Genomic DNA, 23801 nt, shown 5'->3' with positions numbered 1-23801 from the left:
ACGGTTTAATTGAAAGGAAGATGTATGTCATGATATAACAAAAGTATCTGTGAATAATTCTACATACCGTGAGTTCCAGATTTTGTTGGAGCTGAGGATGAGCTAAGCAGTGGATCTAAGGAAGGATCCAAGAAACCTGTGTTCATGTTTGTTTTACACGAAAGCTGAGCTGCATCTTCTGATAGATTATCTAAATTTAGCTTGCTTTGTCTACTTGTATCCAGAAGATCTTTTCCAAAGAAAGCTTCCTACATGAAGATAAGCACATATAAAAATGGTTAGTTACAAAATTCTGAAAAGAAAATAGATTATTCTGTCATGGTTTTTGACAAGGAAGCAGAAATAACAAAAAAGGTTTATATTTAACCATGCAGATACTGAATACAAAAGCATAAAAACAATATAGAAATATCCTGTCAATTATTTTGTACAGATTCCCTTATTTTAAAAATATTTTTTTGGTAGTTTTACTAGAGACAAAATTATGGAAATAAAACCACACAATTATGCCAAAGGTTTCTAGAACCCGCGGTATAAGAGCTTCATGAATATTATTAACTTTTATAGACTACTTGCAGAGGACAGCATAAAACTTGATGTACAGCTTTAATAATTACTTCAGGTAGATTTGTAATCCACTGATTACACACTGATAACCACACTTACACTATAAGACGACTTACACCATGAATCTGAAAGACGGTTTTATAGTCAGTTTAGCCAAACTTATGTGTACAACATTTACAGCTACAAAGGTTTGTGGTTTTCTATTTATTTACACATATTAACATTTTTCCATTTCAATATACATTCAGGCTGTGTTCCTTGCAACTTCAAGATCTCTCCAAATTTTCAAAAAAATCCAATACCAAAGGGAAAAGGAAGCACAGGTCCACCCCTTTACCCTGCTTCAACCAGAAACTCTGCTTTAGTCTATTTCCTATGATGTGGTCTATCTGGAAAAAGGATCCTTCATGTGGGACAATTTTGCAGTAGTTATCAACATTTAACATACTTCTGCCAAACATGCACAAAAAGTTCAGGGTAGCAGATTTTGTAATGTCAAGAAGTAAAAATGGCCTTTACGTCTATCAAGAGGCCTATAACTAATTTATAGACACTCATACTACAAAATTTAACAATTTTTAAAAAGTATATAATTCTGTGTTATCAAAGAATAGCCCTATAACACATTGCTAAAAGAAAGCAAGTTGAATGATACATACAGCAAATTATAAAATACAGGTCAGACGTGGTAGCTCACGCCTGTAATCCAAGTACTTTGGGAGGCCGAGGTGAGTGGATCACTTAGGCCCAGGAGTTAGAGACCAGCCTGGGCAACATGACAAAATACAAAATACAAAAATTAGCCAGGCATGCTGGAACATGCCTGTAATCCCAGCTACTTGGAAGGCTGAGGCAAGAGAATCACTTGAACCCAGAAGGCAGAAATCGCACTGAGCTGAGATGACACGACTGCACTCCAGCCTAAGTGATAGAGGGACACTTTATCTCAAAAAAAAGCATAAAATTTAAAACAAGAGTATTGTAAGTTTGCAAAAGTAAATTATAAAAAAGTTTCTGAAGGATAAATGCCAAATTATTAACAATGCTACTTTCTGAGAAAAAACTGGGAGTATGTGAAGTCTGGTAGAGGTAATGATGTATTTGATTTGAAATTTTGACATTTCAAATGAAAAAGCTGTCTCATTATGAAAAATCTAAAAATCCACAAAACTAGAACACTAGGTAGAAAAGGATTTGTTTCTTTTAAGAAGCAATGCGTTTATCATTAGGAAAAATGCTGAACAGCAGAAGGCATTTTAGAAGTTTAGAGATCATTTATTTAATGCCTTCAGTACAAATTTGAGAAATCTTAGATCATCATGAACAAGAATTCTGCGTAATGACTCATGGTGACTTTACTGGAGCTTATCAAAAACTGTATCACTCTTACTAATTTAGTGATAATTGATTTTCCATTCCCTGTAGGTAACATAAAGAGGTAGCTCCATCCACATGGTCTCTAAATGTCCAAGAAAACAGTACTATTAACAAAGGCTTCCTTCATATCACACAACCACACACACACAAGCTGAAAGTTACTGACGTGCATCAGAGGAAACAAGGCAGTTCAGGAGACTAAGATCAAAGCAGTAATTGGGAAATTAGACGTAATAATTTTAAAGGCTCTTTTGCCAAAGTATTGAACAGCCAGTTTTCATACTTGCACAAACGCCTAAAGAAAGCTTTTTAAATTTAGATTACACTTTACAGAAGAATCAATAGGAAGAAAGGAAGGTTGCCATCACAATATTCCTAGAAAGGACTATGAAGAAGGGAGGTAAAGGGAATAGGAGAAAACAACAACGAAGATGCAGGGAAAAAAAAGGTAAGCCAAACTATAAATGGGTTTTTTCCCTGACCGATAAAATGACTGTTTAGAAAAACAAAGGTGCAAACCTAGGATGAATAAATATTTGAAGAGATTGAGGGGGAAAACATCTACCAAGGATATACAAAAGGTAAAGCACAGGTTAGGCACTTTACATTGACACTCTTATTGAATCTCTGAGCATTTCTGAGAGGCAACACTGTATCACAAATGAGGAAAGTCAGATGCTTTAAGAAGTTAAAACAAAATCACACAGCTGACTGGGAGCAGAATGGTATTTAAACCCTCTGATGTTAAAGGCTGAATTCTAACATGAACACTGCCAGTAAGATGTTAATAGCTACTGAAAAAGAAAAGTGAGGAAGCTGTATGTTAGTTGAAAGGCAATGTATTTTTAAAACCAATTAAACTAGTAATACCTAACTGGAATACACCTCAGGCAATGAAGGGTTATCTATGTAAGCCATAGTTTCATAGGAGGAACAGATCAGATGAATAGCTGTCCACACTGAAATTAGGATAGAAACTCAATGATAGTCTGTTCCAGTTCAATTTTAACATATGAAGAAACAGAGGCCAGGGAGGATAAATAACATACTTAGGAATTATCATTAGCTAGATGCAGAGCCAGATGTTTAATCTCAGTACCATTTCTAATATTGAGCTGTTTCCACCATATCACACGGCCTTAAACTCAGACTTAATGTTTACAAAATGAACTAGAAAAGATTCTTTTTTTTTTTTGTAGTCTACATCTATCAAACATAATTTCTTCATACTGAAAGATATTTTTCTGATGTCTATTTTGGAAAACCAAAAGAATACTGCTTAAATCTTTGGCTCACCAGGCCTCTAAAAGTGGTAACGATGATTAAAGCAATGAATTTGGCTGAAAAACCTATCTTTAATCAATGAATATAATTACTATAACTTACACTGGCAAAAAAATTTCAAGAGGACTTGAGTGTAGGGCACATAGCTATAAATGGCTTGGAAGACTGAGTTTTTCCTACCCCAAAGTGTCCTTGTTATATCTTATAGAATACTTAGAAGTGAACAACCAGGATTTAAAAAGCAATTATGACAAGTATCAAAGCACATAAAAATGTAAATTTAATTTTTACGGGCCCCTGGAAGGTAAAAATGGCATTTATGATGACTAAACAAAAACAAACCCAGTAAAACATTAACAAGAACCAAAAAACTTATGTTTGAAAACTCAATACATTTTATTTCCTAAATTAACAAATCATATAAAACAATGCAAAGCAAAATATTACCTGTAAATAGGCAGGGAAAGTTTCTTCAAGCTTATTTTTCCTTTTTCGGTATCTCTTCTTTATTTTTTCAGTGCTTTCAGTAACAGAAACAGATTCATCAACTAAAGTATCTGGCAACTGCTCACTCCAGCCTGAAACAACAGTCACATTTATAAATATGTAGCATTTAAAATTTCCAGATAAATTTATCCAAGGTAATTTTATACCTTACCAACATATACACAGTTTCATATAAACAACCTTTTTCGACCAAAAAAAAAAACAACACAAAACTCAAGGCAAGTTTATTACTTTTAAGTATTATAAAATTTTCATTTCCTGTCTATTCAGTATATTAGCATGTTTCCTATTTTCTTCATAATCAGTATTTCTTTACAAAGCAAAAACTTATTTATTTACACACATTGTACTAAAGAGTGAAAAAATAAATAGATACCCAAAGTTCATGAGTATGAGGAAACGACCACTTATAAACTATTAAGGGAAATTCAGTGGGTACAACTTTTTGTAGAATGTACTGAGAATACTCAACAAAAATCATAAAAATAAAACTTTGTCCTTCAATACAGCAATTCCAAGTGCAGAAATTTATTATAAATTATCTGTAGGATATACACATTGCAAAAACATGACTATGAATGTGCTCATAAATATGCAATGAACACTCATTCTTGAAATCAGAAACGGAAATAAAACAAATTTTTGGGACTATGAAATTAGAAACAAGAGCACAGCTTAAATCTAACAAATAGCAATCAATTGATATTCTCAGATGCTTCATAATGGCAGGGCCACAGCACATCCCTTCTGAAAATATGGGCACTCTATCACCAGACTACGTAAGTGGACTACTCTTCTGAAAACTAGAAATAGACAAACATTTTCAACATTTTCTACAACTATCTTTTCAAATGTACCAGTAACCTAGCCAGAACATAAGGAATCCTTGAAGAACAAAATTAATGTAAACAAGGGACCACAAAAATAAGCAAAAAAGTAAAAGCTCTCTGAAATTTGCTAAAATCCAGGGACCTCAAACCAATTTTCAAAGCATTATGAGGAATAGGGAATAAAAGACAAACCTTACTTCGCTCCAAGGCAGACAGTCCAGAGGTGATTTGAATAAAGGTAAGTCCATCAGGGACTCCATGCTCAGGGTCAGTTTAATAAGAAATACACCTACATACAAACCATCACTCACCACGCGCTGCTCACCACCAATAGCAAAAACAAACAAACAAAACCAACCAATCAAACAAACAAAAAACTCCTGGCCAGGTGCAGTGGTTTATGCCTGTAATCCCAGCACTTTGGGGGACTGAGATGGGAGGATCACTTGAGGTCAGGAGTTTAAGACCAGCCTGACCAAGATGGTGAAACCAGGATTCTACTAAAAATATAAAAAATTAGGTGAGTATGGGGGTGGGGGCCTGTAATCCCAGCTATTTGGGGGGCTGAGGCAGAAGAACTACTTGAACCCAGGAGCAGAGAGCCGAGATTGTGCCACTGTCTGGGTGACACAGCGAGACTCTTGTCTCAAAACAAATAAAAACTCCTTATCATGTCATGGAATTTGGTTCTGGATAGAAAGGTGAAAAAGTCTTCCCTGAAAATTCACAAACTAAATATAGCCTGAATGTGTAAGAAACTTGAATTTATGTAACATGAGTAGACCAAAAAACTTAAAGCTAACAATGTAGTTTGAAGTAGCCATGAGGTAGTATCACCTCAAGCTACTGCAAGTAACAAATGCAATTCTGAAATAACCCACTTCCAATTTAGTCCTTACAATTTTCAAACAAAGAATGTCCCAAGAATATGAATTGACAGTAAAATAATAATACTGTGTATCTTAAACAATAAACAGTGAAATGAGGCACTAGCAGACTGAGCCAGCAGATACAAAGAGTTGAATTAGATCTCCAAAGGCCTCAGATATTTTATATTCTAAATCTATTAGTCATATAAAAAAATAAAATATGACAAAGTCTTTCAGAAGAAATTATCTTTAAAAAGAAACTACAAAGTGTTATAATATCAAAAACAGTTTCAAAAAGAAAAAAACTGCCTGTGAAATTAAAAACCTGGCTGGGCATGGTGGCTCATTCCTGTAATCCCAGCAATTGCCAAGGTGGGCAGATCACTGGAGCTCAGGAGTTTGAGACCAGCCCGGGCAACATGGAAGATCCACCAAAAAAAAAAAAATATATATATATATATATGTGTGTATATATATATATATAGATAGATAGATAGATAGATATAGATATAGATATATAGATATATAGATATAAGCTGGGTATGGCCAAACACAGTGGCTCACTCCTATAATCCCAGCATTTTGGGAAGCCGAGGCGTTCAAGACCAGCCTGGCCAACCTGGTGAAACCCCATCTCTACTAAAAATACAAAAAATTAGCTGGGTGTGGTGGTATGTACCTGTAATCCCATTTACTTGGGAGGCTGAGGCAGGAGAATCACTTAAACACAGAAAATGTCATATTAGACATTTCCTGAAAACCATTACAGAGCTTCCTTTTCAAAATGTTCAGTGATGTGGCTGGGCCCAGTGGCTCATGCCTATAATCTCAGCACTTTGGGAGGCTGAGGTGAGCGAATCACCTGAGGTCAGGAGTTCAAGACCAGCCTGGCCAACATGGTAAAACCCAGTCTCTACTACAAATACAAAAATTAGCTTGGTGTGGTGGTGGGCACCTGTAATCCTACCAATTCAGGAGGATGAAGCAGGAGCATCACTTGTACATGGAAGGAGAGGTTGCAGTGAGCCAAGACTGTGCCACTGCACTCCAGCTTGGGTGACAGAGCAAAACTCCACCTCAAAAAAACAATGCTCCATGAAGAGAGAGTCTTGCTCTGTCACCGAGATTGGTGTGATCATGGTACACTGAAATATCAACCTCCTGGGTTCAAGGGATCCTCCCACCTCAGCCCTAAGTACTTGGGACTGCAAGCATGAGCTACGACGTCTGGCTAATTTTTCATTTTTTATTCTTTATAGAGATGGGGTTTCACTATGTTGTACTGGCTGGTCTCAAACTCCTGTCCTCAAGCAATCCTGCAGCCTTGGCCTCCCAAAGAACAGGGATTACTGGGGTGAGCCACCATGCCCAATCCCGATTCCTCATTTTTATTAATTCATCTAAAGTCAAAACCTTATTCCTCAGTAATGGAAAGATACTATTCAGAGCACATCCTGAAAATATCTAAAGTCCACTTAGATTCTATTTTAAGCGCTTCAAAATATATAATCACACAGATCATGACCATACCAATTACAAAGTCTTTAACAGAACCACTTCTCAAATTTAGAAAAGGGAGTACACTCTTAACTGATAGGCAGACATGGCTTAAGCAATGATTTAGCTTTCTTTGAAGCTCTAAGTGAAAATGACAAAATAATCATTTTAAGATGAATTTCTAAAATACTATGTAATTTTGTTAAAAGTTGAGACACCAGGCTGGGTGTGAGGGCTCATGCCTGTAATCCCAGCACTTTGGGAAGCCAACGTGGCCAGATGACCTGAGGTCAGGAGTTCAAGACTAGACTGGCCAATGAGGTGAAACTCCATCTCTACCAAAAATGTAAAAATAGTAGGATGTAGTGGCAGACACCTGTAATCCCAGCCACTTTGGAGGCTGACGCACAAGAATCACTTGAACGCGGGAGGCGGAGGTTGCAGTCAGCTAAGACAGCATCACTGCACTCCAGCCTAAACAACAGAGGGAGACTGTCTCAAAAAAAATTATTTTTTAGATACCAGCTGGGCTCATATTTGTAATCCCAGCACTTTTGGAGGCTGAGGCAGGAGGATCACTTGAGCACAGAGGTTCTAGATCAGCCTGAGCAACAAAGTGAGACCCTGTCTTTGCAAAAAGTCAAAAAATTAGCCAGGCACAGTGGCATGTGCCTGTGGCTTCTAGCTATATCAGAGGCTGAGGACAGGAGAATCACTTGAGCTCAGGGGTACAAGGCTGCAGTTAGTCATGATTATGCCACCACACAACAGCATGGGTGACATAGTGAGACCCTCTCTTAAGTTAAATAAATAAATAAACAAACATACATATATACACACAAACACACACACACACACACACACACACACACACACACACACACATATGTATACAGCGGCATATAGTCACTTAGAAGTTTCTAATTACATGAAAAGTAAGCTAACGCAGTCAAAGAAAGGCTTTGGAGATGACCAGAAAGTACCTTATGTAACTAAGTTATTCAGTCCCTAAAACATTTATATTTAAATATAGAAAATATATTTAATAATATAATATAGGAAAAAAGAACTTGTTAAAAAATCTCAAAAGAATAAAGTCTGTTGGATTTAAACCATTTCCTTATCAAACCTGACTACTGTATTACAGATGTGAATTTTATATGCACTCAAATCCATCAGTAAGAGGCAAAAAGGCTGTGACTCTAGCATTATTTAGGATAGTTCTTTCCAATAGAAATATCAAAACCAAAGAGTTAAATTAAAAAAAAAAAAATTTTTTTTGAAGTCAGTACTATACCATCATCTCTGCAAGGTAACTGCTCAGAAATAGAGCCTGAGGAATCTTTTCTGATCACAGATCTTTTGGTTTTCCCTTGTCCAGTTCGACTTCTTTGCCTCACCATAAATCCGCCAATACCTATCCAAAAAAGAAATTGGGTAAACAGATAAATAATTTCGCCCTGTATTTCCACAGTACATAGGATGAAATGGCTTAATCTTGAGTAGTAAGTCATTTTCCAAAATTAAATCTATGCTAATTTAAATCAATAATCTGATTTTGTTAACATAAAATATAAGTTAAAAATAAGAAAAAAAAGGCAAAACCACTGTTATCACTTATCAAACAGAATACAGAAAGACCTGTGTGCACTTCCTCTTCTAAACGGTATCAGTGTAATTATCAAACAGTAAATTATGCTGGTTTATCTATCTGACATGTATTATTAACTCATGCATCAAATTACAGTCATGCATCGCATAATGATGTTGGTCAACAAAGGGCTGCACGTTTAAGACAGTGGTCCCACAAGATTATAATGAAGCCGAAAAATTCCTACCACACAGAGACGTCACAGTGGTCCTAACACTGTAGCACAATTACTTTATTTTTTTTTTAATGAATTTAGTGTACCATATGGCCCAAGAGTGTACTAAGCTATACCATCTAGGTTTGTGTAAGTGCACTCAATGATGTTCACACAAAAATGAAAATGCTTATATGATGCATTTCTCTGAATTAAAGTGATGGATAACTATATTTGTATATTAACTGGCTAACTGGTACATTAGCTGGAGTACAGACAATACAAACTAACTAGATGATACAAACATTCTTTGACTACTATGATTTCAGGGGGACGGTGTCTGGTGTTCCACAGTACAAGGGTATTTATACACATGACACATGGAGCCCTGTGGTTAAGAGCATGGAATCTGGAGTCAGACTATGTAATTCTACTTACTCATTAAATTTGGGTAAGTTAGTTAACTTCTTAAAGCCTCAGTTCTCTCACTGGTTAAAAATGGGGGTAATGCAAAGCAGCTTCTCATATATGTGTTATAAGGACAAATAACGTTAAGTGAGGTGCTTAGAATAAGGTCTGATATAGTCAACACTATAAGCCTTTGCAAAATTATATCGCTATCTAGCAATATACTCTGTGACCTACTGAGCATCTCAGTAAGAGGGTTGACTTCCATGTGAGGCAGAGGAAAAGAAAAAAAAACAGTAAAAACAAGTTCCCGGAAGAAATCTGCAATGTCTAAAAAAGTGTACTTCTAAGTCTCATGATTAAGAAAAAATGAAATCATTTTCATAAAATGATTCAGATCTACTCTTAGGTCCTTATTATAGATATAGCCCAGTTAAAAGACAGGTTATCTTTTAAGGTCTCATAGAATACAAATGTAAGAAAGTTCCTCCTTACATATCAAAAGGGATTTAGATCACTCTTACCAATAAAATATAAGCAACCAGAAGCATAAAGATTGTACCAATCCAATTTAAAACCTCACTGGTAAACAGACATTAATAAACTGCCTAAAGAAAGCCTACTCAACACCTGTGAAAAGCAGAAAAAAATTATTTTAAATAAATAAAAGAAAGCCTGCAACTTCTGCATTGTAACAATTTCAATAATTTTTTCCAATAAGGTAAATAAAATTGACAAGCAAGACAACTTTTCTCCCCACTCCTGAGGCAGACAGAAATAAGAGTGCCAGTCATGGTATTAACTGGACTATAAATTCTAGGAGGCATAACTCTGTCCTGTTCCCCTTCACACTGTATACTTACTGGCACTCCTGCATAAACACTGAAATAAGTTTAACAAAAAGATATTGGAAAGTGGATACTGAAAATTAAAAGCATTACAGAAGTACACATCAAGAGGAAATACATAAATGGCCTTCAAAGTCCAAGTATGAACAAAAGCCAATGTAGCAAAGTATTTAATAAAACGGTTAACATTTGGAATAAGGCATTCAATAATGATTAATTGTGAAGTATTCACATATACAAAATAAAGAACTCATGCTAAAGAGGTGTATTCAAATAGTTTACTTCTTAAATTTCTATGGACACATTTTTGTTTAGACAGTTCTTAATCCTGAATATTTCATTATAATTGAAGTCTTCAGTATTTTTTTTTCCCTTAAATTAACCAAGAGTTGATGATATTAAAATGTCGACCTCAGGACTATACCTGGTCTATATGGTTTCCTTTTTCTCTTTTTGACACCATCTGTTCCTTCTATTCCCTTAGTTTCATCATCCACAGCTTCCCGCTCAGGACTAGATTCTGATTTTCCATCACAATCCATAAGTTCTCCTTCTGGAAAAAAAAGTAAATGCATACAAAAAATTGGAAAAACCTATCAAATACATAATCCCTACATAATGGGGAATACAAAGCGTGGGGGGGGGGGGGGGTTGCTGAGCCATTTTAATTGTACGTCCCTGTTGGAAGAAAATGTATTAAAGGAGATAGAAAAGCCCCAAATGGCTGTAGAAATTGTGCTGCTTAGTACAGTGTTCCCAAGAAATAAAACACAATAATCAGAGAAGGGGAACACAGACAGAACTCAGAAAGACAATTACCCATCCAGTTGCACTTAACAAATTCACTTGCTTTTAATTACGCTATTTAGGTCCAGGTCGCTAGACTAGAACTCTCTTCTAAGCTTCAACCAAAGCCGTAATTGAATATTACCCAGTTACTAAAAACTGTATATCCAAAATGAACTACTAATTTAAAATAAACTTTCTTTTTCCTATGTTACCTACCATCATTAAAAGGCATGGAAATGTAACCTGAGAAGACAGAAGCCTAGAAGACCATCATTCCTCATCTCTTTCCTCCCACAACCAAGACTCCTGAATACCTCTGAAATGCATTTTATCACTTTCTATCACCATCTTAGTCCAACCTCAAATAACTCACTATTAATACAACACGCTCCTATCTAGTTCCCCATCTCAAAGCTTATTTCTCTCCAGTTTTTAGAATTGCAGCATAATTTTTCTAGAAATGTGTATTAATTTTCTCCTTAAGATCTTTTCATGTCTTTCCAATGCCATCAAAATAAACTTCAAATTGCAAGGCCCATTACAACAGTCTCTTGTAAACTCTCCAGCTTCATCTGACTCCCACCAGTGAACTATATTCAGTTCTCTGAATCTATCAAGCTCTGTCTTCTACTATCTTCCCAATTTCTGCCTTCTACCTAACTTATCTTTCAGGATTTATTCTAAACTTCACTGTATTAAAGAATTCATGATATTTAGATAAGGTTATGTCAAACAGTTACATGCTCCTATATGTGAATGCCATGCTTCATTTTAATTGGTTCTTTAAAGTCTAGACTATATTCTCCATGAGAACAGGTACACAGACTGTCTTAGTAACAGATGTATTGTTATCAGGATATCTAATAGGTGTCCAAAACTTCACTGAATGAGGTAAATGAAATGTGTAGAGAATGCTATTTTAGAGACTGCTATTTTAACACTATGATAATCAAATTTTTCCAAATTATGTATGCTTTACATTGTATTTATTACAGGAAAAAGACATGTTTATCAAATACATTTTAAAATTAACTGCTTCAATATTCTGAGTATTACAGATAACATATTTCTGTAATAGCATAAACAGGGTATTTGTCTTTTTTTTTTTTTTTTTTTTTTTTTTTGTATTTGGTCTCTATTTGAGGCCAATTCCGTAACAATTGATAATGGTTATAGACTTACAACTAAGCCATGAAAAGAAAAGTTTACAGGCCAGGTGAGGTGGCTCATGCCACTTATCCCAGCACTTTGGAAGGCCAAGGTGGGTGGATCACTTGAGTTCAGGAGCTCCAGACCACCCTGACCAACATGATAACACCCTGTCTTTACTACGAATATAAAATCAGCTGGGCGTGGCGATGCAAGCCTGTAATCCCAGCTACTCAGGAGGCTGAGGCAGGAGACTGGCTTGAACCTGGGAGGTAGAGATGTCAGTGAACTGAGATCATGCCACTGCACTCCAGCCTAAGCAATAAGAGCGAAACTCCATCTAAAAAGAAAAAAGTTTATTTACTGAAACATAGCAAGCACCAAAGATGACAATGCCAATTGCTTACCACCTAAAAGTTAATGATGGAATTTTGGGTTAAGGTAGCAGTCTAAATTCATATATTAAAATTTCATTCTCCTGAAATCCTACTAAAAACACACAGAAGCAATCTATTTTTAAAAGAAAAAAATCAGGCTGGAGCATAGTGGCATGCCTGTAGTCCCAGCTATTTGGGATGTTGAGGTAGGAGAAAAGAACTGCTTGAGCCCAGGAAGCCGAGGCTATAGTGAGTTATGATCACATCACTGCATTCCAGCCTGGGCAACAGGGTGAGGCCCAATCTCCCAAAAACAAACAAACAAAAAAGACAACAGGAAAGGAGAAAACAACAAAGGCAAATTCTCAGTTGAGAGCAAAGAACTGAAAAAAGAATCCACTTTACAACAATCCTCAGAAGGCTGAGAAACTAGCAAACCTGGCTACCTTTGGAAATAAGTGGGAGAAAACCAAAGCAACAAGAGCTTTATTTAATTACCTACAGAAGTCAAACTCCCTACATCTGCTTCCTGGGTTTACACACTGAGAAGCTGCTACTCTGATTCATGGGATGCAGGATTGCTGGGTAACCTTAAACTGAACAATGGGATAAAGACTGAAAATAGGACCAAGAGGCCAGGCACGGTGGCTCGTGCTTCTAATCCCAGCACTTTGTGAGGCCAAGGAAGGGGAATTACAAGGTCAAGAGATTGAGACCATCCTGGCCAACATGGTGAATCCCCATCTCTACTAAAAATACAAAAAATTAGCTGGGTGTGGTGGCACACGTCTATAGTCCTAGCTGCTCAGAAGGCTGGGGCAGGAGAATCACTTGAACCCAGGAGGTGGAGGTTGTGGTAAGCTGAGATCATGCAACTGCATTCCAGCCTGGTAAGAGTATGACTCGTCTCAAAAAAAAAAAAAAAAAAGGACCAAAAAACTGTAAGCATACTAAATGTTGACAACCCCATCCCACCCGCTCTGCCAGCCCCGACACGTTTCCCCACTAAATTCTCAGAAGCCAAACCTCTAGCCTCCAAGTATGAGGTTTGAAAAGACTGTTGTGGGGAACCTGATCAGTTAAAGAAGAACATCTAAAGATAATGAAACCTGTGGGTTCCCCAAATGGTCAGCACAGATCACCCCACTAAAGTTAAAAATCAACAAGCACTACCACACTTGGAAAGCTTTCCAATTAATTACTTAATTCCTTTTTTAACTAATAAAAATATTATCTATCCAGTCTCCATCTTTAGTTTTTCACTTTTAATCATGTACATACAATAAAGATTATCTGATGATGATCTATAACAAGCTTGTCCAACCTGCAGCCCACGAGCTCCATGTAGCCCAAAGCAAATTCATAAACTTTCATAAAATGTTATAAGATTTTTCATGTTTTTTTTTTAAGCTCATTAGCTATCTTTAGTGTATTTTATGCATGGCCCAAGACAATTATTCTTCCTATGTGGGTCATGGAAGCCAGAAGATTGAACATCCCTGATCTGTAACATAAAAGAGACCTGAGAACATAAAAGACAATTGGGAATTAACAGACTAAGCAGGAAGGAAAAAACCTTAAAAAAGATTAAAATCCTCTGAGGAATAATATAAGACACCCATGAGGCAAGAATAGGATGCTACAAAAAAAAAAAACCAACATTCAAAGGGAGGAAAAAAAGCTCTTGAAATAATCGAAATAACTGAAGTAAAAAAAGAGGAAAATAAAATCAGGACATGAATTGCAAAGAAGCCGAGAAAAACTGAGTATGTTTCAAGTCTGAAAAGCAGAATTCTGGAAAAAGAATTGTTATCAATAATATAATTCAAGAACATTTCCTACCAATGACTATGTAAGATGGCAGACTGAAAGAGAGCACTCATTGCCTGACAAAACAGATTTTAAAAATCCAAAACAGACAAAAACAGACATATCCTCGTGAAATTTCAGAAGACTGAGGACAAAAAATTTCCTAAAATCCTAAGAGCTTCCAAAGAAAACACAGGTCACATAGAAAGGATCAAGTTATTCATATACTAGAAACTAAAAGACAATGGAAAAATTAACTAAAAATACTAAATGAAAATATATTTCCAACGTGGAAAAGATCAGTCAGTTAGGAAGATAAAGACATTTTCAGAAGTATATATTGCCCCAAACTTACCTTCCACACATTCTGTGTCAGGGAGCTATGGAAGATACATTTTACCCAAATTGAGGAAAGAAATAAGAGAAATTCATGAAATTGCAGAAAACACATGCAACACAGGAGAGAAGAAAAGATAATCTCCAGGATGATGAAGAAGAGATCCCCAAATTAATCACATGTAAGAGTTTGTGGCCAAAGACAGCTCTAGATCTAGTACAAAGACCACCTTTCACCTGAAAGAATGCACACAAGGACAGTGAAAACCAAGAAAACACTTTTATTGATGAGGTTCATAGTGACACTAGTAAGCATACAAGTTGAGACAAATGGCATAAAGTAGCACATACATTGCCCTAACACAAGTGGTATTACTGAAGGCTCAAGTCTCTTCTAACCAACATCTTCACAAGGGCCTTCTGATTCCCACAGGCTGCAATAAAGAAAAAGACCACATCGCCCAAATACAAGAAATTCTTACACACACAAACACACACACACACACAGAGAGAGAGAGAGAGAGAGAGAGAGAGAGAGATAACTAATCTATGGAAGGTTATAAGAAAACAGTGGTTCTTTCCAAGGAAGGGATGGCTGAAGACTAATTTAACACTGTTCACTCTTATAAGACCTTTGTATTTCTTACATCATGCACAGGTATTACCTATTCAAAAACAAACCTATAATAGGGAAAGACTGAAAGCTTTTCTTCAATATCTGGTACAAGGCAAGGAGGTAGCAGGACTAGGAAAACTAGACATCTATAAGCAAAAGAATGAAACTGGACTCGACGCCCATCTTACACATCATACACAAAAGGCAACTCAAATTGGATTAAATATCTAAGACTTGAAACCATAAAGCTCCTAGAAGGAAACATAGGGAAAAAACTCTTTGATACTGTCCTTGACAATAATTTTTTGTATTATCATACCAAAAGCTCAGGTGGCAAGAGCAAAAATAAATAAGTGGGACTACACCAAATAAGCTTCTGCACAGAAAATAAACAGGGTAAACCACACATCTGATAAGGGGTTAAGATCCAAAACATATGAGTATCTCACACAACTCAGTAGCAAAAAAAAAAACCCAAATAACTGTATTTTAAAATGGGCAAAGGACCTGAATAGCTACTTTTCCAAATCCACACAGATGGTCAAATCGTGTCTGTGTATGCTCAACATCATAATCATCAGGAAAATGAAAACTAAAACCACAACAGATATCATCTCATGTCTCTTAGAAAGACTATCATCAAAAAGCAAAAATGTAAGTGTTGGTGAGGATGTGTAGAGAACAGAACCTTTGTATACTGTTGACAGGAATGTAAAGTAGTGTAGCCATTACTGAAAACAGTATAGAGGTTCCTTAAAAATAAAAATACAACTACCGTAAGATCCAGCAATCCCTCTGTTGGGCATATATTTAAAGGTAATAGAATCAGCACCCCACAGAGACATCTGCACTCCCACATTCACAACAGTGTTACTTACAATGGCCAAGATATGGAAACAAACTGATGGACAAGTCATTTATGCATTCACGGATGGATGAATAGAGAAACTGTGGTGTGTGCATATACACACCACCATACAAGTCCTCCCTTAATGTCATCAACAGGTTCTTGGGAACGGAGACTTTAAGTTAAATGAACACACAGCAGGTCCTCAAGTAACACTGTTTCCTTCAATGTAATTTTGGTATGATGCAATGAAAAAAAAAAACTGGTTTTGTCATACTTTTTTGTCCTCTTAATCAGTTTCCAAGAACCTACTGGTGACACTGAGGACTACACAACGGAACGGTCACCCTTAAAGGAAGAGATAGTGCCATTTGTGATAACATGCATGAAACTGGAGGAAATTACGCTAAGTAAAGTAAGCCAGACACAGAAAAAGGCTGTATGATCTCACTTACAAGCAGAATGAGAGGCAGCGAGGAGAGAAGCTGAATACATAGAGAGTAGATGGTGGTTATCAAGGGTGGGGTGGGGAATGGGTGGGATGGGAGGAAGTAGGTCGGAGGGTACAAACCTGCAGTTAGGTAAGATGAATAATTCTAGAGATCAAATTATTATACAGTATGAGAACCACAGTTAATAATACTGTGTACTGAAAATTTGCTGAAACGGTAGATTTTAGCTGCACACATGCACAGAGTAACTACAGAAGGTGGAGGATACAGACATTTATTTGACCATAGTTATCATTTTAGTATGTATACAAAGTATGTTGTATACCTCAGATATGTATAATAAAAATAAATAAGGGAAAAAAAAAAAAAAAACATCTCCTACCTGCCAAAAACAGTTTCAAATGCATTATGACTTTTGATTGAGCAAGGGATTTACCTTTGTAGGTGACTACACACATTATAAATATACCAGGTGATTCATTGTACTATTTACAGTAAAAGACTGAAAGAAACCCAAAGCCTATCAACAGAGGAAAGAACTGGTAAATTAAGTTGCTTATAGCCATACAAAGGAAAATTTGCAGCCATAAAAGAATGAAGGACAGTAAAAAATAGTAAGACAAAAGTAATAAAATACACACACACACACACACACGCACATTTCCTTGTACCTGCATAAAACACATCTGGAAGATTATACAAGAAACCTCTAGAGGTTTCTGGAGATGTAAACTAGGGGCATGAAGGCAGGGGAAAGGGAGAGCCTTCTCTGTTTGCCTTTTCATTCTTTTCCAATTTTAAATCATTTGAATGTATAACTTGTCTAAAAATCAGTATTTTAAAGTTGAGGGAATTAACAGTACAGGAAGTAACAAACCTCAAGAAAGGAGCCACCTTCACCAGGTGGATAGTTTACCTCAGTCTTCCCACTCTCCAATAGTTAATCCATGCCAGTCCTCTCTCTCCACTTAGTCTGCCCTACCTCCTGGCCTACTGGAGCCTCAGTGCAGTCCCATTTCCACACCTCCGCAGACATTGTGATGGTCTTTCTGGGGTCACCAACTGAGAGGAAGTGTGCTGTGTTTCCATTGCTGAGACACACAAGTGTTTTTATTTTCTTGAGGTTTGAGATTTTTTTTTTCTTACACTAATAGGTTTTCTAGATCCCAGTAGGTGAATGATAAAGAAATAACGCTTTTACTGCAAAAGGAATTTGTTTCTGAAACACCAAAATGATGATGTAAGAAGTACTTACTAGAAGAGTTAAAAACCAATAGAAACAAAAAGTCATAGGTATTACTGCAATACTGTAGGAGCATCAATCACAGTTTGGATTCTGTAGATGTGTGTAATATAACATGTAATATTACATTCTGACAACCTCAAGTTGAAAACTGCACAGCTCAGGATCACTTACAGTTGATACTACTTTTCAACCTTCAATTTTAATTCATCATGTCTCTCCCTTAAGTACTGTACTTTTTAATAAGGGAAACTGACAGATACACTATAATATAGAGGAAAACATTTATATATTCTTTCATTATAATTTTTCCATAACTTCCAAAATGAAGAAAAAGACATGGAAACATTAAGTTCGGAGAATAACTGGCAGACATCCCCCATCCTAAAAAAGTTCAATTACTCAAAACACAGGCACAATTTCTTAGTAACTCAAAAGGAACTAAATTCACACGTAAAGACAAGTGTGGACGTCTGGTGAGTTCTGTCGGACACAGAACACAACGGCTGAGGCACTGGTTAAGCACTTATATTCATTCTAATAGCTCACGGTTACTGAGCACGCCATCTGTAGGAAGAGCCAGTGCTGGGTACCTTGCATGCATCCTTGCACCTCATCAGCACAACTATTCTACAGGCTCACCCTGGTTCACCTACTTTATAAATAAGAACACTAAGCATTAGAGAAGTTAAAAAATTTGCATAAAAACATCCAGAATAGGATTCAACATTGCCCACTACTTCATAATGCCTTCCGAAGAGTACCGAGACATTATCAAAACATGTTAAACTGTCTAAATCACAAAAATTTTAGGTTTAATACAAAGCACCCAGAAAAGGGCAGCCTTATTAGAAATCTCAGCATGAGGAAGTAAGAACTTATGATGACTGTACACTTTTTCTATTTTTTTCTCCTGTACAGGCATATTAAATACCATAAAACTTATTTTAGGGGAGTGTGTGTGTGTGTGTGTGTGTGTGTGTGTAGTTTCAGCATAATATAGTAATCTAAAACACTTTTAATATGGCAACGTGGAGCAATACTAAATTTGGAAAAAGGATTTTTATTTAGCAAACAGCAGAAAGCAAAAATGTTGTCCAAGTAATATGGATTTATTTTATCCCTAGGAATGTACCTTTCCTTCCACAAAGGATTTGAGATCCTGGCATATAAATGAACACAAGGCACTGAGTAGTCACGAAAATACTGTATATTCTACTCTTTAAATTCTAAAATTGTCTTAGCATTTTGAACATCCAACACACTAAACAGTCACCTTTCTTCATATTCAATAAAAATAAGGAGCTGGGTGCAGTGGCTCATGCCTGCAATCCCAGCACTTTGGGAGACCAAGATGGGCAGATCACCTGAGGTAAGGAGTTCAAGACCAGCCTTGCCAACATGGTAAAACTCCATCTCTACTAAAAATACAAAAATTAGTTGGGTGTGCTGGCACACGCCTATAATTCCAGCTACTCAGGAGGCTGAGGCATGAGAATCACTACAACCTGGAGGTGGAGGTGAAGTGAGCCGAGATCATGCTGTCTCAAAAAGAGACACTCTGTCTCAAAAAGAAAAAAAAAAAAAGAAAAAAGAGAGAGAAAGAAAAAAACAGGACAAATTCAGGAAAATACTGTATATTCAACTACATAAATTCTAAAATTGTCTCAGCATTTTCAACATCTAACACACTAAACAATCATCATTTTTCATACTCAGTAAAAATAAGGACAAATTCAGTAAATTGAGATGGTTTTTAATTTTTTAAAAACCAAGGGTAATTTTTCAACTGATTTTCTTTTACCCTGATATGAGTCAATGAGAGAATATGAAACTGAAACCTATCACCCATTTCTCAGTGTTATTTTACAAACGGTAGTCACAAGGAAACCCTTCAGTGTCTTTTGTGCTATTTTTAAAAGGTATTGTAATCTCGTAATTTGGGAAACAATGTGTACTATTATCAACAAACCTTTCATATTTTGTGAAATGGAACACTTGCCCAATTTAAGGGACTATGGAAACCTTTGTCAGACATTTTTTAACATCCTCAGAAATGGAAATTTGTCAGTATACTCTGAATAATGCTGATCTGATCAATTCCTCCTAAGTGTATGGACTATTTCTTCACAAACTCCAAGCCCTCAAATCAAATTCTCTGTTCAATGGTATCCGAAAATCAGTTATAAACAAGCATAAGAAAGCTTTTCTCCTAGGAACATAGACCCAAAGCACACTACCACAAAACAAAAATTATCAAGAACATACAAAAGACATACCTTTTCAAAGCCACAATTATCTCTCACTTGGACCACTGTTCCTAACTGATCTACCTGCCGTAACTCTTGCACCCAATTATCTATTTATATCATAGGAGAGTGTTCCTCTTAAAACATAAATAAGATCATGGTACTCTTTTTTTCAGAAACATTCAGTGGCCTCCCATTCCACTGCTATAAAGCACAAATTACTGACACATCACCTTACAGTTCTGAGCAACTGACACATCACCTTATGGTTCTGGGTGATATGCTGAGCCGCCCTTCTTGTCCTCACATTTCTAATATTCTCACCTTCTGACTGGCCCCTCTGCTCACTCTGCTGTTCTCCACAACACTTTTCAAACATACTCAGCACATTCTCACCCAGAGCATTTGCACTGGCTTCCTCACTGTTTGGGATGCTCTTCTCCCAGGTAAGCAAGTGGCTCACTCACTCACCTCTTTAAAGTCTGTGCTCAAACACTGCTTTCTGTTCATATCCTAAACACTGGTCTATACTTCCTTGTTTCTGGAAACGGAGTGTTGCTCTGTCACCCAGGCTGGAGTGCAGTGGTGCAATCTTGGCTCACTGCAACCTCTGCCTCCCAGTTTCAAGCAATTCTCCTGCCTCAGCCTCCCAAGTAGCTGGGATTACAGGCACCAGCCACCACGCCTGGCTAATTTTTGTATTTTTAGCAGAGACAGGGTTTCACCATGATGGCCAGGCTGATCTCCTAACTCCTGACCTCAAGTGATCTACCTACCTCAGCCTCCCAAAGTGCTGAGATTATAGGCGTGAGCCACCATGCCCGGCCAGACAATTCCTCTTATTTTTACCATGGGACTTGCCAAACATATTATAATTAACTGATTTATGGGTTTTTTTCTTCAGAGTTTTGTTACCTAACATTAAATAAAAACTCTATATGCAGAGAATTCTACCTGCTTTATACACTGATATAATTTCCAACATCTGACATACAGTAGTTATTCAATAAATTCTATTGTCTCAACATCAGCTGTGGTGGCACATGCCTGTAGTACCAGCTACTTGAGAGGCTGAGGCAGGAGGATCACTTGAGCCCAGGAACTGGAAACCAGCCCGGGAAAAGTAACAAGACACTATCCCTTTAAAAAACAAAATAAAACTTAAATTAAAATATAATGGAACTAAAATAAGTAACACTTCATTTATAAATCAGTTGAAAACAACCACCCCCAAAATGAGCAAACCTATAGTAATCCTCTTTAACTCATATTGAATTTTAAATTACTACTAAAATATTTTGCTACCTCAAGAATTCAGCAGGCTGAGGACAGTAGATTCCTTGAGCCTAGTAGTTCAAGACCAGTCTGGGCAACACAGTGAAACCCCATCTCTACAAAAAATTATAAAAATAGCTGGGCATGGTAGCCCGAACCTGTGGTCCCAGCTACTTAGGAGGCTGAGGTAGGAGGATCATTTGAGCACAGGAGGTAGAGGTTGTAGTGAGCCAAGATCGTGCCACTGCACTCCAACCTGGGCAACAAAGTGAGACCCTGTCTCCCCAATCCCTAACCCAAAAAAAAGAATTCAGTTAGAAAAATCTATTTACATTGATGAAGAAATTGTTTATAAACCAATAGATTATGATGCACACTGAATATAAATTTGTACCTGAAGTAATATTAAATGACAGTTTTTCCATTTCTAGAATGTATGCATCAAGTTCTACCTTAACTTAAACATGGTATTACCCAAGCTCACAGTGTCTGAGAAGGTTTATGTTGTTATCTAGCAAACTAAAGACAAGCCCTCTATATTTCCCCACCTGTGATCTTCAAAGATATGGTGCTCCCTGAGATTTTGGTAAGGTAGGTCTGTTTTAAAAGGAAGAGAACCTGAAAAGGGAAGGTCTAAGAGGATCACTCATTTGGAAATAGCAAGGGTCACATCAGGGGTTATCTAACTCAGTATGATTTACCCTTTTGTAAATCATATACATATTTCAAAAGTTACTTTATATGCTTTAATTCTTGCACACATATTTCATGGAAAATAAATTAGTATTACCTCGACTATCATCCATTTCACCATCCCTTGAATGCTCTGATTGGATGTCTGGAGGGGTCTGAAGGACGGCCACGCTATTCTGATTTATAATCTTCAATTTCAATTTTGGTTTTGACCGTTTTCTTCTTGGAACTGTAACTGTGAGGCTCTGTAACTGAGTCATCCCTGATTCAGTCAAACACACACCATCCTGGGTATAAGTCTTGGGTGGGTCTAAAATTACAAAATCCCAAGAATACAAATTTAAACTTTCATTTTAAATTTGACTGATTACTGTTCCAAAATACCCATGTCAGGGAATGTGACTGTAGTTCTAGAAAGTAATTACATATCTATGAAATGCAAGAATAATTACTTCATGATACCCAATGACAATGGGTCAAACAACTTCCTTGGATTATAGGCAAAAAGGCTGCATGTTTTTTAAAAATGGTCTTCCTGGCATTTCTATTTTCATGTCCCAATAAAAAAAGAAAGAGAGCACCGCAACTAAATGCAATGCTCAGCTAATCCACTATGGGCCTTCTCCTAGAAAAGATCAAAAGATAGGGATCAATTTACATACAAGAGAGAATACTCCAGAAGCTCATGTGGAAAAACCAGAGTATTGACATAATAGGGAGAGAGAATAAATAAGTACAAATCCTGCAGATTTAATTTTAAATGTACATAACTGTTGGTCCTTAGAACAATTCCTGTACTATCCCAATGTTTATGCATCAGATGCTATTAAATACAAGTATTCAAAAGAATGATTAGGAGTATCATATTAATCACCATTCTAGAATGATTTATTATTTTAAAAATTAAGAGACTGAATTAATTCTAAAAGAAATCTGTTTGCTAACTAGGCCTTATTTTCTGTTGACAATTAAGCACAGTAATATGTGAAATCCAAGCAAGTATGGCATTAACAATTATTCTAAGAGCTGTTATTTTTGTTGCCAACTTGCTGAAATCTATAGGAATATTGCCCCAAAAACGCTGGAGGACATTTTATATATAATTATGGAAAAGATTACCACTGTTAGGGAACTTGGATAGAACACCCATACGATTGAAACAGGTTTCACATGTGGTAGGCCACTTACATAAAAATTAAGCAAAGTAAATTTAATTAAATTAAGTAAAGCATTTCAAATTTTACCTAGCTCTTTTACTTTTGTGACAATTTGTGCTACAAGAGAAGATTCACAGCAGTCTGAGGAAGGCACTGAAACGAAAAAAAAAATCCAGGTAATTTTTTTCAGAAAAGGTATATTTAAATACTTATATATGATTAAAATTTGTTTCTATACTCACTTTATTAAAATAAATACTTGAACACTAAAGTTAAAAGTGGTTTTTAAAGCAACAACAAACAAGAAGTGGTGAAGGAAATATGTAAGGAAGGGAAAACTGGCTAAGAATCAACAAACTGGATTTTGACATATTGCTAATAACTATAAGATCGTGTTCCTTGGAAGCAAAATTATAGTTTACATCTGAAGTATATTTTATAGTTTCATGTAAATTGTTTTCTTAAAAGTTGTCATAAGAAGTCATGTATAACAAAAAATATTTTTTGTAAATTACTTGAAGTAAGTTTTACAATGACAAAACAGAGTAGAGCTAAGTTAATTCATTGGTTACGGACAATAAGGTGCAAGTGAGTTGTACAAGAGTGCAGACTCAGAGTTTAAATTATTCTCTTACCATTAGACGCAGGCATATAGGGTCTGCACATGCTACAATCAAAACCAATGTCTGCTACATTTTCCACTTCTTCCTCAGTATTTAAGTTTTGACAAACTGCATGCATCCATCTAAAAAGACCATATTCGTACATTTTTTAAGAAAATGGAATATACTGAGAACTGCTACCTTTTAAAACGTTA

At 36.3% G+C, this 23801-nt stretch overlaps 1 protein-coding gene across 20 annotated transcripts in view; it reads right to left on the bottom strand.

Annotated features, from left to right (window-relative positions):
• The window catches only part of KMT2C (lysine methyltransferase 2C), a 310436-nt gene that overhangs the window by 68726 nt on the left and 217909 nt on the right, over nt 1-23801 (bottom strand). For all 20 annotated transcript variants that reach the window (XM_074378876.1, XM_074378875.1, XM_074378881.1 and 17 more), the window contains 7 exons: nt 23620-23729; nt 23072-23137; nt 21925-22137; nt 10417-10545; nt 8229-8348; nt 3676-3806; nt 68-248 (listed from right to left, as the gene is read on the bottom strand). In XM_074378876.1, coding sequence (XP_074234977.1) covers nt 68-248; nt 3676-3806; nt 8229-8348; nt 10417-10545; nt 21925-22137; nt 23072-23137; nt 23620-23729 — 950 coding nt within the window. The remainder of the gene's footprint in view (nt 1-67; nt 249-3675; nt 3807-8228; nt 8349-10416; nt 10546-21924; nt 22138-23071; nt 23138-23619; nt 23730-23801) is intronic.

This window comes from Saimiri boliviensis, chromosome 10, assembly GCF_048565385.1.
Source record: "Saimiri boliviensis isolate mSaiBol1 chromosome 10, mSaiBol1.pri, whole genome shotgun sequence".
Lineage (NCBI taxonomy): Eukaryota > Metazoa > Chordata > Mammalia > Primates > Cebidae > Saimiri > Saimiri boliviensis.
This window is presented reverse-complemented; position numbering and strand designations above follow the sequence as displayed.